Consider the following 17,312-nt stretch of genomic DNA (forward strand, 5'->3'; position numbering starts at 1 on the left):
GGGTCCATCGCGGTCGACTCTTCCACCGTTCGAGTTTCCTTTCCTCCCTATTATGCTATGCTCCCTTGGTGCAAGCCCACCATGCTTCGCGCCTGTGGTGTTTTCACTAGACGCTCTTTGCCAATAATGTCATCCTCCCTGTACTGCTACGTGGCGGGTGACATCACCTTGTCACAACAAATTCAAAAAAAATATAAAAAATAATAAAAAAATCTCCTAGGTCATGTGTTGCCATTGTTGGCTAACACGTGGTAGCCCCTTTCTCGAACAAGGGTTGACCCAGGTCAACCTAGGTTGACTCGTTGACCGATTCAGACCAATTGAACCCATTTGGCTCCCTTAAACTACCCGTCTTATTTTTGAATTGAAAAATTAGTTTTAAAATTAATTTTTAATTTTCAAAAATGGAAAAAGTAAAAAAAAAAATTAGGAAAAATTATTTGAGTCATTTTTGAGTTGGATAAAAAAAATAAATACCAAAAATAAATAAAACAGAGGGAATTTCTTTAAAAATCTCAAAAAACTTTAAAAAAATACTAAAAAAATTCAGAAAATTCTTTAAAAATTCTAGAAGTTTGGGAATGTTTTTAAGGATCATTTTTGCTTGAATTTGATACTTTTTTTAATGATTTCATGTATTTAGTATATATATATATATATATATATATATATATATATATATATATATCTTATTGAGTGTGTATGCGTGTCCTGATAATAAAATAAAAATTAAAGAGATATTTCAGACTTCACCTATATTAACTTTGCAGGAAGTTACCTAATAAGAGCCCCTCATTGAAGGTCTTATGAGATATTCTTAAATTGCATTCTCAATCAACAAGTAGTAATTAAATGAACTAAACGTACCTATGAAAATAACAAGTTAGTGATGACTCCATTGAACCTATATTATTATCTCTTATTATTCCGGACTCTTTTTCAAGACGTTGTGACACTTGTATTTCCGCTAGCTCACCATCAAATATCAATAGTAGCAGGGTGAGTATAGCAACCATTTTAAATTCATGATTTTATTTCTAATTGTTGTTCTGGTTTTCTTTCCTGCTGTATATTCTTGGATGCTACAATGTGTTTCTTTATTCTCGAGATCAAAATGCATGAGGGTCTATTTAAAGTGATAATTTGGAATGAAAAATGTCGTTTTGTCTAGTTTGAAGATGAATCTTTCGTTGCCAAAATTCATCTGTCATATCAAACTTGGAGAAAGCATCTATCTGCAAATGAGAATTATTTAGTTATTTGCAATAGTTTATATGCCCATGGTGACGAAGTTTCGTCAATGCGACCTCCCTTGTGGAGTTGTGCTAATTCTAGTGAAGCTAAAGAATAGCGGGTATGAGTTCATACTCATACCTAACTAAATGATTTGCTTTCATCCAAAATAAAATCTTTATTGGACAAACAAATAATGAATAGGTTAAAATCTAACATGCATATAATAAGGAGATTGGACGATTAAAGGCCATTCAAGTGGTTGTGACACTTTTCATCAAGATTAATTGTTATTTATTGAGCAGCTAATTTCATATTTCAAACTTTTCATCAATGATCAATGAAATTTCATTTAGTTATCTTTCTTTTGTTCTTTAGACGGTTAATTAAACGGGTCTTTTCTTTTGCAAATTAAACACCTCTCTATAGTTTTTCTTTTGAATTTTTTTTTATAGAATTTAAAAAATTCTCTACAATTATTTTGTCAAACTTGATCCTCCCATAATGATAAATTCAACTTCTTACCATGATAAGATCTATTTTCCTCTTTTTTATGAGTATATGTGGATGATCACTTTCATCCAATTTTTTTTTTTTTATGAAAATATTATTTATAATAAAGAATTCTAGTAGAATTTTCCTAGAAAATAATATTTTTATTTTGTAGCAACTTGATTGTTTCATTTATTAGTATATCATGTAAAAAGTTAAGAAAATTCACATTATTGGATTATCTTAAAATATCATTTCCACATGATAACTTGATCAAAGGCAACTCTATTACCTAAATAACTTTTTAGATATATTTCTTTCAATTTTTACTGTACAATAATCATTTAATCACGAGTTAGGCCAATACAATTAGAATTACAATTATAATCAAGTCATTTCACAAAATTGAGTTAGGTCAAAATAATTAGAATTACAATTATAATCAAGTCAATTTATAAAATTTTTAAAATTTATCCATGAGATTAATAGCATAAAACTCTTTGAACACTTACTTGAGGGATATAATTTTAATAATTAATAATAAGATGATAATGTTCTTAGTTATGAATTGCATATATGTTAAAATTAATTATAATCTCATGAATAACCATTCTTTTTATGTGGATGATCTAGAATTTAATAATTATTTAGACATTGAATTTTATAGGCTGCATCCTACCAAGACGACATCGTTTTATAGAAAGAAACCACGCTAGACGACGTCGATTCACGCAAAGCCAAAAGGACCTCTCTCTCTCTCTCTCTCTCTCTCTCTCTCTCCTCGCTCTGTTGCGATCATTGCTGACCGGTCAACTCTGCAGACGACGTCGGAGCTGCCTCCTTCTTCCTCCATTGTTAGGGCTCCGCACAGCCCTTCGACCCCTCTTTTCTAATGCCGAGAATGCGAAGCAACTAGTGTCATGCTGTAGACACGTGCTAGAGAGTCCTGCGCTTCTATCTCCGGATTCTGCCCAATCCGGTCGTGCCGCCGCCATGTCTGCCGCCTCTTGTCCCCGCTTTCTCTATCCTCGGCCCTCTCTCTTTTTCTCTCCCGTGTCTACGGTTAGGGGTTTGAAGCTGTCTGTAATTGTATTCCCTCTCAATCAAAGCTCTTGGGTCGTTGATTTTCTGTCTAATTCCTCAAAGAACGTGAGCTCTCTCTCTCTCGCGTTTCTGAATAATAGTTACGATTCTATTTTTCATTTTCTATGTGTTTGGTAGGAAAAGAAAGGAAAGCCTGAAATATATATATATATACACACATGCCATTTTCCTGAAAGTATGAAGATATTGTTTGGTTTGGGCTCTGAGTTTTAGAAGTACTTTTCTAGTTTTAAGAGGTAAAAATCGATGCATTTTTCCCGAAAGCACGAATGGCACTTTTAAAATGCCGAGAGATTCTGAGTTGTCCTAAGATTTTCGGTGAAAATTCATGTTTTCTAATGTTCGTGCTATAATTACCATTATTCCTAGAACTCTTGTGGTTGGAACCGTGGAATTTGGATTGAAAGGTTGACTGAGACTTGATTAATGTAAGTATTTCTTTGAAAATTATTTTATACAATGAGCAAGACTTTGAAAGTAGGGTGTCACCAAGCAGGCAAGTACAGCCTTAGTGTTGGTTACGTAGTTGCACCTTTTTCATTGTTGCTGTGAAAATGAGCTCAAGAACTATGTTTGGCTACTAAGGAAATACCTACATTTGGTCGCTGGCATGCTGCAAATCTGTGGGGAAAAAATGTAATGGAAATTTGAGTTTTGGTTTTCTATTTCTTGCACTGAGACAACAGCTAGCACCCCTATCCGAAGATTTATTTTCTTTGCTATAATAGTTCTTTAACAATCAAGCTGTGTGGTAACTAATCTTGTCTTATAGGGTTTATATGGCGTTGACCAGCTATATTTCTCTATTGAATGCTAATTGTCTTGCAGAAATGGAGATTCTTGTGCTTTAGACATGAAGGCTCTCATATGAAAATTCCAGAGTCCAAGTCTATGGAAGACAAAATACCAAAGCATGAACTTCATCAACCCCATGGTGTGAAAAGGAGTTTGATTTCAGATCATCGAAAGGTACTACCATTAAAAAGGTACTATTTTGACGTGCATGGTCATGGAATTGGTTTTTGATACAATGGAGAAATATTGCTGATTGTTTTGAGTACTGCAAGCATATTTCTCTTTATTAAGATCAGATAGTAGTATTTATTGTCTCTAAAACTCTGAATCTCTGAATCTCCTGGAACTTGCATAAGTAAAAAAATCTGCAGCTCAGTGAGAAATATTTTTGTCAACTAATGGGTTCATAAATCCACTCCTAAACTGTTGCTGCAATTTCTTATTTAAAATGCCTCTTTTGCTTGAATGGTTAAAAGTTTTGAATTTCCAAAAGTTCTAGAATTCCTGGGCCATTTAATATGTCCAGTCTTATATTGGCCGTTGTAGTTTAATAATTGGCCTACATATGTCAACGTTCTCTTAATATTACTCCAAATGTACCCATTTATTTTTGTGCACAGCGTGTATTTTGACGTGTCCATGTTTCTTAGGAAAGTAGTCCCCATAAGAATAAGAAAGATATGAATGTAATATTTAAGAAGCCATTAAAGAGTAAGGAGAATTTAGAAAATGGGAGAAATGGTCATTGATGCAGATAAATCTTGACAGGGTGGTCGAAATAAAAAGGGTTTCATATAGAAATTTTAACTTCTCAGGCCATATATGATGTGATGTTGGTGTTTGGCTTCCAATTAAATTTTTAGTGATTATATGATTTTCTCCTTCCACTTTTCTTATATTATTGAAGTTAATTCTATGCCTATAGATTATAGTATTAAGGTGCTCATGAATATCTTAAACATGTTTGCAATTTAGAAGAAAAACGAATTGAGGCTTTTGTTCTACAACTTACTTTTCCATACATAATGGTAGACTACTTATTTTTCTCATCTGTGTGGTTATAAGTGAATCATTTAACATTTTTTTCTCTAAAGATTTTTTTTCAGCTGATGATATTATTTCAATATTGTTCAGAAGTCAAGTTTATGTTTGTTTAAATGAGGTTCACTTATTCTGCATTTATTCAGGATACATCGTTTCTCTTTATCATTTATGAAATGTTTCTTTAATTTTATTTTTTCAACCAAATTAAAATTCCCAGTTGTGTAATTAACTTTTTGGTTGGTAGCGACAAGAATTAGATATTTGTTGAAGTTCAAAGATTAATAATAAATCACTGAAACTTTAATTGTGAAAAATATTTAATGCACTGCAATTGAACAAAATATTTCTCAATTGTAATAGAAACCAAATCAAAGGCATGCACAAAAAATTTTAGATTCAAATCTCTATCTTAAACTAATAGTCTAAATATATATATATATATTGTTAAACATGATTCCTTTTAATAAGAACATTTTGTCTTATTTTCAAAGGATTAAATATTTTTGTGCACAAATTGATTTGCATTATTCAGACTTATATTTCGTATATATTTATTGACATATCTAAATACTTACATGTTATTCAAGAGCTGTGATTCATTAGGTTCTTTATTTTTCAGGCTACAGATGTGGTTTTCAGCGCAGAACCTTGGTCTGTACCATGGACAGCAAAGACCATTTTGCAGGTAAGGGCTTCAAGGCATTTTCTGGATATCTCTTCTTTATAATGATTAATCTACATTCTTGCTCAATTAATAACTATTACTGTGCTGTGAAAAGTAAACTTTTAAATATTTTAAACTTTTTGCTCTGCATCAGGCAGTGATGATGGTGGTAGTGTAGTGGATATGATGCTATTGATATTTATGGTTTTGTATTGCCTTTTTTATTTGTGCCCCCTGCGTTATTTTTTTTGGAAGGAGAGGTAGGGGTAGCAAGGGGATGAGGGGAATGTTGATGGCAATAGTGGAGTCTAGCACATATCTATATTCAGTGCGGGTGCTACGGTCATAATGGAGGAAGTGGCTGAGGTCAGGAGGTAATAGCTACATATATTAAAGTTATTTTCAAAAGGTTTACTGGAGTAGTTACATATTATGGTTTTATAATTTTTTTTTTAATTTACTTATCTATGGAACTGCTTAAGTGGTAATAGATGACTATGTTGCAATGCTGACTATGCTTGAGCACTTGAGCTGGTAGCTACTGTGAGAAGGTGGAATTGGTGATTGAAAATGTAGGACTGAACACATTGTGATAGGGTGTAGTGGATGTTGATAAGATTATATTAAAAAAGCTCCCATAAAAAGGTTTAATAAGTTTTTACTCAATATTCCATATATACATATCAATTGCTAATATAGAATTAAATGATATTTTAAAATTGCAGTATTTTTTGGATAAGGAGGAAAGCAACAAAAAATTTGAACCAGCATGGCAGCCTTCTCCCCCATTATAATTGTATATTTTCAGATAAATCACATCATTTATTCTTTGTTATTACTTGGAAGATTTTTATTTCATGGGCAATTGGTTGAACTATGATTTTGCTGTTAAAATTTCGTGGTATGAATATGTGAATGGCAAAAATGAATAGTAAAGTGAGATTGTCTGGGTCTGCAGGTTATGCTCCTCTTGAGTGCCTCATTCTGGTTGGTCGGGTCTTGGATAATTCCATTTCTGGCTCACATGGCAGGTTTCAGAAAGGAATGTCTTACATACATAGGGCAAGCCTTGTACAGTCTCTTGACAGATGTAGCTGAGGGTCTTGCTGGGACAGCAATTCTCCATTGCTGCCTTGCTAGGTTCCGTCCCCTTCCATCCGACTGGTTCAGGCTCAGCCTCAAAGGGAAGTGGCAGCTTGATGTTGTCTTGGGCTGCCTTATGTTCCCTCTGGTCAACCAACACTCCCAGGTGAACCTGAATTTGTTGCCTGTTCTTCTCCTGCTCCAGTCATGATCTTAAGTGTTGAGCAATCCATTCTTGCTGGAGACCCTGTGGCAATGGCTCTTTATGCAGTGGTAGTTTCAATTTGTGCTCCCATCTGGGAGGAGATTGTTTTCCGTGGTTTTCTTCTTCCTTCCTTGACAAAATACATGCCCGTATGGTGCTCAATTCTGGTTAGTTCAGTAGCATTTGCCTTGGCACATTTAAGTGTGCAGAGGATGCTTCCACTTGTATTCCTTGGGGTAGTAATGGGTGTTGTCTTTGCACGATCGAAGAACCTTTTGGCATCAATGCTCTTGCATAGCCTTTGGAATGCCTTTGTATTTTTAGATCTTATGAAATAGCCTTATTGTTTGTACTTTATATTTATTAATCAAATATCAGTAATCATTGTTTCTCCTGCTATGTATTCTATAGGATGATAGTTTTGATTTGTAGGATTCTATAAAGATCTATTACGACATATGTTTCTTTGCAGTTCATGCTACTTTAGGATCCACCTTATTTTGTTTGCTGATAAACTTTATGACACCTAAGGGGAGCTTAGGCAAAAATTGTTTCTGTGTGACGTGGAGATCATGGGTTCGAGGCTTGGAAGCAGCTTCTTGCAAAAAATGTAAGGTAACGCTGCGTACTATAGACCCATTGTGGTCCGCCCCTTCCCCAGACCCTGCATACGCAGGAGCTCTGTGCACCAGGCTGCCTTTTCATTTTTTTAATAAACTTCATGACACCTGTGTTTCTTGAGCATCTTTTTATCGATAACAGTGCACCTGCATCATGATATGAGGATGCTGCTCTCACGTGATTCACCAATTTTGATCATTAAATAATGGAAACTCCTTTTTGTGATGTTATATGTGATGCACTGTTGCCAAGGGACTCAAACCAGGGTGTTGGGTGCACTCATGATATAGGTTTCTGGCAGGTTAATGCTTCACAAAGCAGTCGTTAAAATTCCTTTAACCATTATAAGCCTTGTGCCGATTTTTAAAATTTCCTTTCTGCTATTCATAAACTTCATTGCTATGAAATTTTCAAGAAAACTGTCTCACCTTGGTAATACTCACTACCTGAGAATAACTACAGGATTTTGTTGGCTATGTGCACAGTGGGGGAGAGTGTTATTTTACTTCTTGCTCCTGTACAATGACTTATGACTTACAAGCCCCACTCTGTAAATCCCATTTCATCTTATTGACCCTCCACTAACTTGTTTCTTTTTTCTTGTGGATGAGGTTTCATCTTGCATAATGAAAAACATTCTGTTTGAAATTAATTATATTTATGAATGTTGGACTCTTTAGTAATTGCTTTTTGTCTTGGTGGGGAACATAGAGGGGGACCAATTGGTTCTAGTCACTTTCTACGTAGGGTTATTGTCCCTGAAACTTTGGCTAATGTTCATTTCTTCTCCGACAGCTTTGAGGACCCATGTCTGCTATTTTTGTTTTTTCAGATTGTTTGTTTCAATAATTAGTTTAGTTTCGAATGATAAGGACATTACTCTCTAGAATTAAAACCTGAGAAGATTTGAACCCACCACCGTAGGACTGTTAGTTGATGTTAAAGCTTGGAATTTGCTTTGCCAAAGAACTTTTCGATATTTATTTCCTCTTCAGATTTCACATATATCTGTTCTAATGTTTCAAGGACAATAATATAACCTATGATTAATGATTGTGGGTTCTTACTCCTATTTCTCTTCTGCATCAAGCATAGATTTTCAATTTCCATTTACTTTTTGTATTATTCTTGTCAATTTTACTTTGTTTCAATGTCGTGAAAAGGAGGATCATGAGAATTGTATTCTGGAATTTTTTATTTTTACAATCTTGCAGTATGCTGTTAAAATAATTTAACTTTGTGGATGGAAAAACATTCTGGTCCCTAATTGATTAGCTGATGTTGAAAGCACATTAGGACCATCCTTCTCTTATCCACTCAGTCATCATTAGAGGACTATGTTTGATCAGATTTCAAAAACTGTCTATGAAATTAACTTTCAATTTATACAATTGTTACATCCCTGTAAAAGTGAACAAGAATGGGTTCATGTAGCCAACCCCAAGCACTTGGTTTGGAAATTTGAAGGCTTTGTTGAGTTGACTTACATCCATTTAGACTAGAAAGGACTGCACTTGCTAGTTGATGCATTTCTAAATTCTGCTCCAGAGTCCTACCTATTCCTCATCTTTTATTTTTTATTTTTTATTTTTTATTTTTTTTAATAATGTTGGTTTAACATAACCTGCACCTTAAGGTCACCTGGATGTGGAAACTCGCTCTGGTCTATGAGATATTTAATGATAATTTCGTATGATTTGCTTGATACCCAAAGTCCTGTTCATGTTAAGAGTTGTCTACACTTTCTAATGTTTAAATTCTTTGTATTAAGTACTTCTAATATTATGTCTTGAACTCCACTTTCATAGAATATTGTGGCATGGTAAAATGCTTTGTTATAGAGATTAATCCCTGTGCCCCGGCAGTCTGGTGAAACCATTCTTTCTCTAGATATTAAAAGATAATGAGATACAAAAGCAAGGCAGGAAATGTTAACATTTTTGTCTTGATTGCATAGAATATAGGTTATTAGGGAACATTTGAAAGCATAGGACATGTTTGAAAGCATAAGATTCAATGCTGATTATTCTCCTTTTATTTTAGTTTCAGAAGCAGCTGGGAATGAATTATGGAGTACGCATGAACCTGTTTCCCGTGAATGCTGATTTTCTGTTAAGGATCATAAGGAGCAGGAAAAAGTTTGTAAAGGAGCCCTATACTTGGGGTTCTAATAAGAAATTTTAAAAGTAAAGGTGAGGTAAACTCAGGATGCAACAACACATTATGGGTGCTTGTGGGGTTCACATTCTGTTTCTTTTCTCCTTTCCTCTTTTTCAGTTATTAAATATAATTGTCTCTTGTCAGAGAGCCACATATAAAATTGATGATAGAGGGTACTGAGGTATACGTATATTAGAGATGCCATCCATAACAGGATGACCTTTGTTACTGCCCCACCTTGTCTCCTGCTCCCTTCAAAACTGTATATAATCTTTTTCTCCCATCATTCTATGCATACCCCCAATAGATTGGCGGCCATGGATTCCTCCAATCCTCTCTCCATTGAAAGCTTTTCATACAGTTGGTTGATAAACCTCAAACCATCTTTTGAAAGCCTAGACGACTCCCTCAGGGCCTCCCTCGATACCTCTGACGAAGCTTCCTTCATTGAGATGGACCCAAAAATGCCACCCTCAAAGAGATTCTACAGGAATTCCCAGGATTTCAACTTCGATTTCCCTACCTCGCCAACTCCTCTTACACTTGTTCATGCCGATGAGATATTCTCTAATGGCCTCCTCATGCCTTTCTTTGTTGACCGATTGAAGATGGAGGCACATGATGCCTCAAACACCATTCCTTCCGCACCCATCTCTTCACATGCTCCAAAAATGTTCCAAAGAGTTCCACCGAGAAAGTTTCGTTGTTCTTCATTGAGAAGGTGTCGAAGATTATCGAAGCATATTTTTCAGAAGTACTTGGATTTTTTTATGCCGTTGTTCCAAAGAGTACGAAGCCGCAGGTCAGGCTCTAAAGCTGACAGCATTGAGACCAGAATTCAGGTGGAGCAGAACTGGGTACATTCGCCAGCAACATCTCCACGAACAAGCGTAGCTTACTCTGTCTATGACCCACGCAGGTCCTGCGATTCTGAGAGCTCAATTTATGAGGCAGTTCTCCATTGCAAAAGATCCATAGGTATGCCAATATTCACTTTATTTTCATTCTCACATTGTGATTTGTTTTTCATGAAAAATAAATAAAAATTTAAACATAAAATTAAGGGGCTGATATTGTGTGTCAATTTTCAGGAAAATGAATTGAAGCTGTTGTGGACAGAAGCATAGCATAGGAAAAGAAAGAAAAGGAGAAATTCTGATACAGATGTGCAGAAGAGGAGAAGAGATGTCTCTTGTGAAGATCATCAGGCACTTGTTCTTTGTCGCTTTCTTTTCTTCTGAAAATGATAATGTAAATTTGTCATTTGGAGGTGATGGAAGTTGTGTGGATGGTCGGCAATGGAAATTCTGGCTCCAGGAAAAAAGAAATAAAATAAACAAAGATAAATTAGAAATTTGTCTTTTTTCATTGTGCCAAGAAAACGTCCAACTACAAAGAATCTCTCCCCTTTATTTTATTCCTATAAAATTTATATTCAATGAAATCAGGATTACTTTGTTAATGCTATATTTCTATTCCAGGGTATTATCGTAAAACTGCAGGACCGTGTGATGGTTGTGAGTTTATAAATTAAAATAAAAAAAATACCTTATCATCACCCTCACAATCCTCAAGAATTTCCAACTGTTTTTGAGACCCTTTGAACTTTAAAACAAGTATATATTTCATGCTAGGGGGAAAAAAATTCTTTTTTGCGAGTTAATAAACTAAAAATACATAAACTTGTCATCAATGTTGCCATCATCACAATCACTGTCCTCAAGAATTTCCAATTGTTCCTTTCTAGGGCCTTTTAAGCTTTAAAACAAGTATGATACATTTATATCTAAACAGTGATTATCATATTTCATGCTATGGGGATTAAAAAAACAAAAAGATCCTTCACTGCTTTGATGAATAGACTCCAGAAGTTCCAAACCTGGATTTAACCCAGTGTGTAATTCACAGCCTCATGGAGAAGTGGTCTAATGGTGGTAGAGAATTTATCTCGTTTGGTTTCAGGATGATATAGAGCAGTAGGAAACAAAGTTGGTCCTAAAATTTTAGATTGGCTGAGTGTGCTGGGAAACTTGGTGTATAAAGCTTCATCCCATTATGCGGCGAGTTAAGTATAGACAATACTTCGTATAATTACAAGAAAATTTGTGGCATAAACATGTCACAACGGTTTAGTTTTTTTTCCCCTCTGAATTGGAAGTGGTTCCCAAATAATTTGTCGTTGACATCTGCAGTTATTTTGGGTTCATCTAATTTCATGGCCCTAAAAAAATGCAGTTCACAGGTAAAATCAATATTTAAACATACAGACAAGCAAGTTAGCTTTATTATGAGAACAATTTATTTACAACCTCAAAGGCCAAAGAAGTCAAAAGGAATTAACTCAAAATATGTTAAGAGTTTTGTTGTTTTATCTACTTTTAGTTGTTCTCGTACTCACTCGAACACTGCATAAAATTAAACAACTTCAGCTAAAGGTTTAGGAACTCTTGCAGTCTTCAATCTCAAATATTGACAGTACAAAAGAAAGGGTCTGCTGCCTCCTAGAGAAGTGAAACAAAGAATAATGTTGGAAACATCTCTCTCTCTACTGTAAAAAATGCAGCATATACTTTTCCATTGTGCAAACTGGCTTTATGACATTTGGCTGTAGGCCATGTTGCATTTTTATTATTATTACTATTATTTTTTGCGGTAAGCAACAATAATCAAGTCTTAAATTCAACTAGAGATTGGTCATATGAATCATTTTTTGCCCTTATGTGCAATTTAACATAGTTTATACACCCAAATCACTGAGAGAAGTACTGTGGCATTTGTAAGTTGTACTGGTTATAAGTCAAAACAACCCAAATAGCCTACAAGGGCAAAAACTTGTGGGATACACATCTACCAACTAGCCCAAAACCCTAAAGCTGAAATCACCTGATCTAATTTGTTATACACACCAGTGTCCTTAGTTTCCTCATTTATACACGTACCAATCAATTCCCAATAATTTTACTGCTCATGGTGCTCCAAGGAACATAAGAAATGTGAATGATCAATCTCTCTGATGTTTGGAATTAGACTGATTGGAATTTTTCTGATGTGGGTTCACGGAGGAGAGGACAAGCTTTCCCCAAAAGGGCAGGCAACACCTCATGTCAAGTCATAAGCTAATGTCTTCCCATGTACGAATCTTCCTATGCAAACCACATGCTACATTATTTTTCCCAATTTCATTGTACCTTCCTTGAAACTAAAGATGCTGTGCGCAGTACACAGAAAACCAGAGATGATTATAAATGATTGCAGAAGCCATCTCTCAGCAACTAGATTTTCAATGCAGGGAAGAAAATTTCCTCTATTCATTGCTGTTATTACTTTGTTCGAAGAGGGAATTATTTTCAAATACACTCATCCAACAACAACAACAACAACAAAACCAAGCCTTAGTCCCACTAAGTGGGGTCGGTTATATGAATTCTTTTTCACTAATTTATGCGATCATTGACCATTTCTTTTAATAGATTCAAGAATATTAAATCTTTATTCACTATCTCCTTCCAAGTTATTTTAGGTTTACCACTACCTCTTCTACTGTCTCCCGTAGTAACTAAATCACTCTTCCTCACAGATAAGGCCTACGTTGCAAGTGTCCATACCATCTAAGTCGTCCCTCTCTTATGTTATCTTCTATAAGAGTTACACCTAACTTATCACGTTCATTCATTAATTTATTTTTCAATGTTATACCACTCATCCATCTAAGCATCCTTATCTGGGCAGCTTTCAAAATTTGCAATCCTTACAATAAAAGTATGATTTCCAGATTTCTGGTTGAGGCCCACAGCCACGTGAGTGTCAACATACATTGTGGGATTCCTTATCCTCTGATTTTTGAATGGATGCAGGCATAGTAGTGGCCATCCAGGGATGAAATAAGGATGCATGTAATTTTAGTTAGGTGACCCCCCATGTTGGGATTGCAATTTTCTTGGCTCTGTTTGTTTCAGGGGAAACCCTTTCATGATGGAAGCATATGTTTCTGTCCCAAGTTTATCTCCCAAACAAGTTGATGGCAAATTCTGTAGGGTAATCTACTGTTTTTATAACCACCTTGTACGGCTCTATCACCGGGTGGGGACTATTAGCCTCCATGTTTTGTTTTTCCTTGTTTGGAAGAAGGGAAAATGATACGCCACAGAATGGTGGAGTTTCTGAATCGTGGTCCGAAACCTTTTCGAAATAAGCAAGATTTTAGGCCAAAGTTCGAACTGTCATAATTTTTTATCCGAGATGACTTATGAGGCCTATGGATTATGCTAAAAAAATCCTTACACAAATCATAGATGTGGCAAGTTACGTCTATGAGCCTAGAGGCTATTTAGGACCTGTTTCAATAGTCGTAGACAAATTTGTGTTACTTTTGACAATTTTCTATTTTGCTTCTTATGATTTTGGTTTCCCATGCCATCAGAATTTTTAGAAGTGATCCTATTTTGTGATTTTAAGCTTATTTTTATTTTTCATAACTTGTGAGTTTTCTAACTTCGTCTGTGATGCACTTAATGTCCTAATTTTTTTCATACACAGTCGGTCCCAAGCCCGAGTCAAGGAGGAGGATTGCGTTAGGTAGCTAACAGCTAGCGTAAAATTTGTCAGATCATTATGATATGAATTTTTCAAAAAAAATGGTCCATGATAGCATAAATTAGCGGAAAAAGATTCATACAACCAACCCCATTTAGTGGGACTAAGGTTTGATTTTGTTGTTGTTGTATAACTTGTGAGTTTTCTAAAAGGGTGCTAAAATTTTACAGTATAGCCCTATTACTAGGCCATTGGCCGGTCCTCAGCAATCATTATGTGTCTTGTTCCCATTTTGCTGAAATCTCCAGAATTGATTACTACTGTTAATACCATTTTACTTAGCTACGGTAAAAAAAAGGGTTCATACCCATCCTCAGTACCATTTACAGAAGCCATCCTAGGGTTGAAACTATGTTCTTATCCTAATTGGTTACTCATATCAACGAAATTGTTTTTTATGTAGTTTGGTACTTTTTCATTTATAGTGACCAACTGTATGGTGATTTCCTTCACATAATCAGGCATGTACTTACAAGCTGTCTGTCATTCATCATATAGGCTGCAAGAAAAATGGTGAATGGAGAGAAATTTTGGTTGTGAGATTTTATTTTATTTTCCAAACAGATTGTTTTTCAATACTAGTTTTATGTTTCCAATTGACTATGGACGTCAAAAGGGCCAACTTAAGGAGTTCATACAAAGAAATTGGGTAAGCAACAAAAATGAGAGATCAAAAGGTCTTCACCTTATATAATATGATATTGTTTAAATATAAAATAGTATCATTATAAATAAAAAATTATACCAACATTATTGTTTCTCCCTCCTTAACTAGAAATTCTAGCTTGGTCCCTAAGCTATGCCAGAAAATGTACTGATTTTCTTTGCTGCTGAGACTCATTCACACCAGAACTGCAGAACAAGAACAAGTTGTGTAGTAGAAGAAATTCAACCATGTTCATTTACAGGTTCATCATCACAATCCTTGTCTGAGTTAAAAATGGAAAAAAAAAAAAATCCCACAATTTCTCAATGAAGGAAAGAAGGCAGATTAATTTGTCCAGCCCACTAACAACTCATAAGCATCTTGGCACTTTGATGTAGGATCTTACCAAATTATCATGAATGAATTGGAAAATCGCTTTTTTTTTTTTCTTTAATTTCAAAAGCAAATGATCAAAGATTTGCCCATTAATGCTGACAAAACTCCATGACCAGAGTTGTCTATAATTTCCCATGTAGGAAATTTTCATGAAGGCTAGCATTTTCCTTCTCTCTGTACATTTTTATGTGTGGGGGGAAAAGGGTAAAAGCAGTCAAAAGAATGTAGTTCACTACTGATTCAAATTTTTTTCTTTTAGAAAGCGAAATCTTATGGGTTGAAACTTGAAACTTAGAGGGAACTTCTTTGAACTTATGGGCAGCACAATTCCACTGCACCAAAAAGCACTAGGAGTATTTACTGGTGAAAAATGTTTTTGGAACCAAGTAACTGATTTCCATTGTTTTTTTGCCACACTTTCTTTGATTAACCATTGAGATTCTTCATTCTGATTTCCAATGGTCCATTTCAGTTTTCGTGCCATCTTCAAATTGTTTCCCCTTGTCACATTTGCCTCATTTTCTGTATCAAGTTTGCCAGTTGTGTATGTTTAGCAAACTGTTTGCCATAGCCTATGGAATCCAGCATTGTCAACCCCAAGAGGGGTCAATGTTGCGATGGTTCCTGCACTTCCAAGCATGTGCTTGCTACTAGCACATATTGCTTGAGACCACTTTCTCTCACTCCAAGGCTATATTCGCTATGCATTCCCAAGGAACATTGCTTTAGTTGGGCCTATTTTAGCTGATGAGATGGTGAGAATACTGGATGAAAGTGAGAAGAAGTTCACATGTCAAACCGCAAGATGGGGAGACACATACAAATTGTGCTAGGAGATACTCCAAAGTTTGACAACGTCGTTCTTTTGTTTTTCTCTACTTCTTTTTGTCTTCCATGTTGAATCTTCCTATCTCTGCCAAAGCAGCACAGCCAAGACCACCTCTATTCCTCTTTTTCCCCTTTTCCTTTCCCTTGTAGCTATATCAGCTTCAGTTGGGGGGACCAAAAACTCATACATACTGCTTTGTCGTTGCAAGCTGTGGATCCTTCTGTCGCCATTACTACAAGCAATGGTGCCTCTCAGCTGAAGTATCAATTAGAGGTGCAAGATAAGGACCTGACCAATCATAATAATGTCCTCAAAGTAATGCCAATTGGAGAAACAAAATATAATTTGAAACACAAGCTTAGGACCAATAGCTGGCAGTAAACATATGCAATGACAAACCATTGACGTGGTTCATTATGTTTGCAAACAAACCTGATTTCGAGGATGGTTAGAGTGAGTTTATATATTGAAAACTAAAGATTATAACCTAAGTAAATATGAAGTGGAAGAGTCCGGTATTGATTTTGTAAGTTCCAAAATAATTCTAGGATTGTAGGACTAAGCTATTCCATAATGACAAATCAACTTTTACATGGTAAAAGTATCTACAGAGATCATCTTTATTGTCCCTACTACCTGGAATGAAAGGTTCAAGTATTTTCTAAAACCCTTGTGTGGGATAGAGGGATGAACACTTCTTATGGTTATCAGTCTCTTTTTTACATCTAAACCAATTCAGCCACTGTATGACCAAGAAAATTACCTCTTACCTAGAAAAAAAAAATTTGTAAAGCAGGTAAGGCAATTACATAAATGGTAATGATAATGACCAATTTTAGGAGGCAAACACCTTCCCTAGATTTATCCTTCACATAGGCTTCTTTGGAACGACTTGTTGACACGACACAAACAAGCCAGGGGACCAAAACTTCCTGTTCACCGTATGTTGGAACTTGGAAGCATTCAGCTTGAAGTCATTGCCCAATTTTAGGACAATGGATAATCCATACAGATTACTGTTTCTTCCTGTCTATAACTTGCATTGCTGTGACATTCATTGTACTATCTAAGACAGGGTCCATATCAATGAGTTGTAAAATCAAAAAATGTAGACATAAGAACAGAAAGTTAGAGAGACCTTGCATAGTGAATTTCGGTGCCATTTTTGTATCGATTATGAACTGACAGAAACTTCTACCAGTTCGAAAAACGACAGGCAATTTCCATACAGCATCCTGATTGGAGGAACAATGTTCTGATATGTTTGCTCTGTGTTGTCCGATCATGTTGCATTATTCCAGCAGATTTTAGAACATTTTAATGAATGCATTAACATGCTGGCTCAAAGATTAATAAGGGCAATAAGGCCATCAGATTTTGGATGGTTCTTTAGCCTAGAATGCATAAATGTCGAGGGGGCTAATATCTATCAAGGTATGGCTACAGT

General features: G+C 35.4%; 1 protein-coding gene and 1 pseudogene across 6 annotated transcripts; both read left to right on the forward strand.

Moving 5' to 3' along the window:
* Nucleotides 1-2,469: 2,469 nt before the first annotated feature.
* Nucleotides 2,470-7,012, forward strand: LOC131145969 (uncharacterized; annotated as a pseudogene).
* LOC131145970 (probable membrane-associated kinase regulator 6) lies at nt 3,674-10,755 on the forward strand. Of its 6 annotated transcripts, XM_058095165.1 has the most exons (7): nt 3,674-3,815; nt 5,288-5,353; nt 5,588-5,706; nt 7,093-7,235; nt 9,285-9,433; nt 9,546-10,379; nt 10,493-10,755. In XM_058095165.1, the coding sequence occupies exons 6-7, from the start codon at nt 9,617-9,619 to the stop codon at nt 10,498-10,500; spliced, it is 771 nt and encodes a 256-aa protein (XP_057951148.1). In that variant the 5' UTR covers nt 3,674-3,815; nt 5,288-5,353; nt 5,588-5,706; nt 7,093-7,235; nt 9,285-9,433; nt 9,546-9,616; the 3' UTR covers nt 10,501-10,755. The 6 variants fall into 6 exon arrangements, with proteins under 6 accessions (XP_057951148.1, XP_057951146.1, XP_057951149.1 ...); XM_058095163.1 differs by having other exon boundaries at nt 9,285-10,379; XM_058095166.1 differs by having other exon boundaries at nt 5,593-5,706; nt 9,285-10,379.
* The last annotated feature ends 6,557 nt before the right edge of the window (nt 10,756-17,312 follow it).

The sequence above is a fragment of the Malania oleifera genome, chromosome 13, assembly GCF_029873635.1.
Source record: "Malania oleifera isolate guangnan ecotype guangnan chromosome 13, ASM2987363v1, whole genome shotgun sequence".
Lineage (NCBI taxonomy): Eukaryota > Viridiplantae > Streptophyta > Magnoliopsida > Santalales > Ximeniaceae > Malania > Malania oleifera.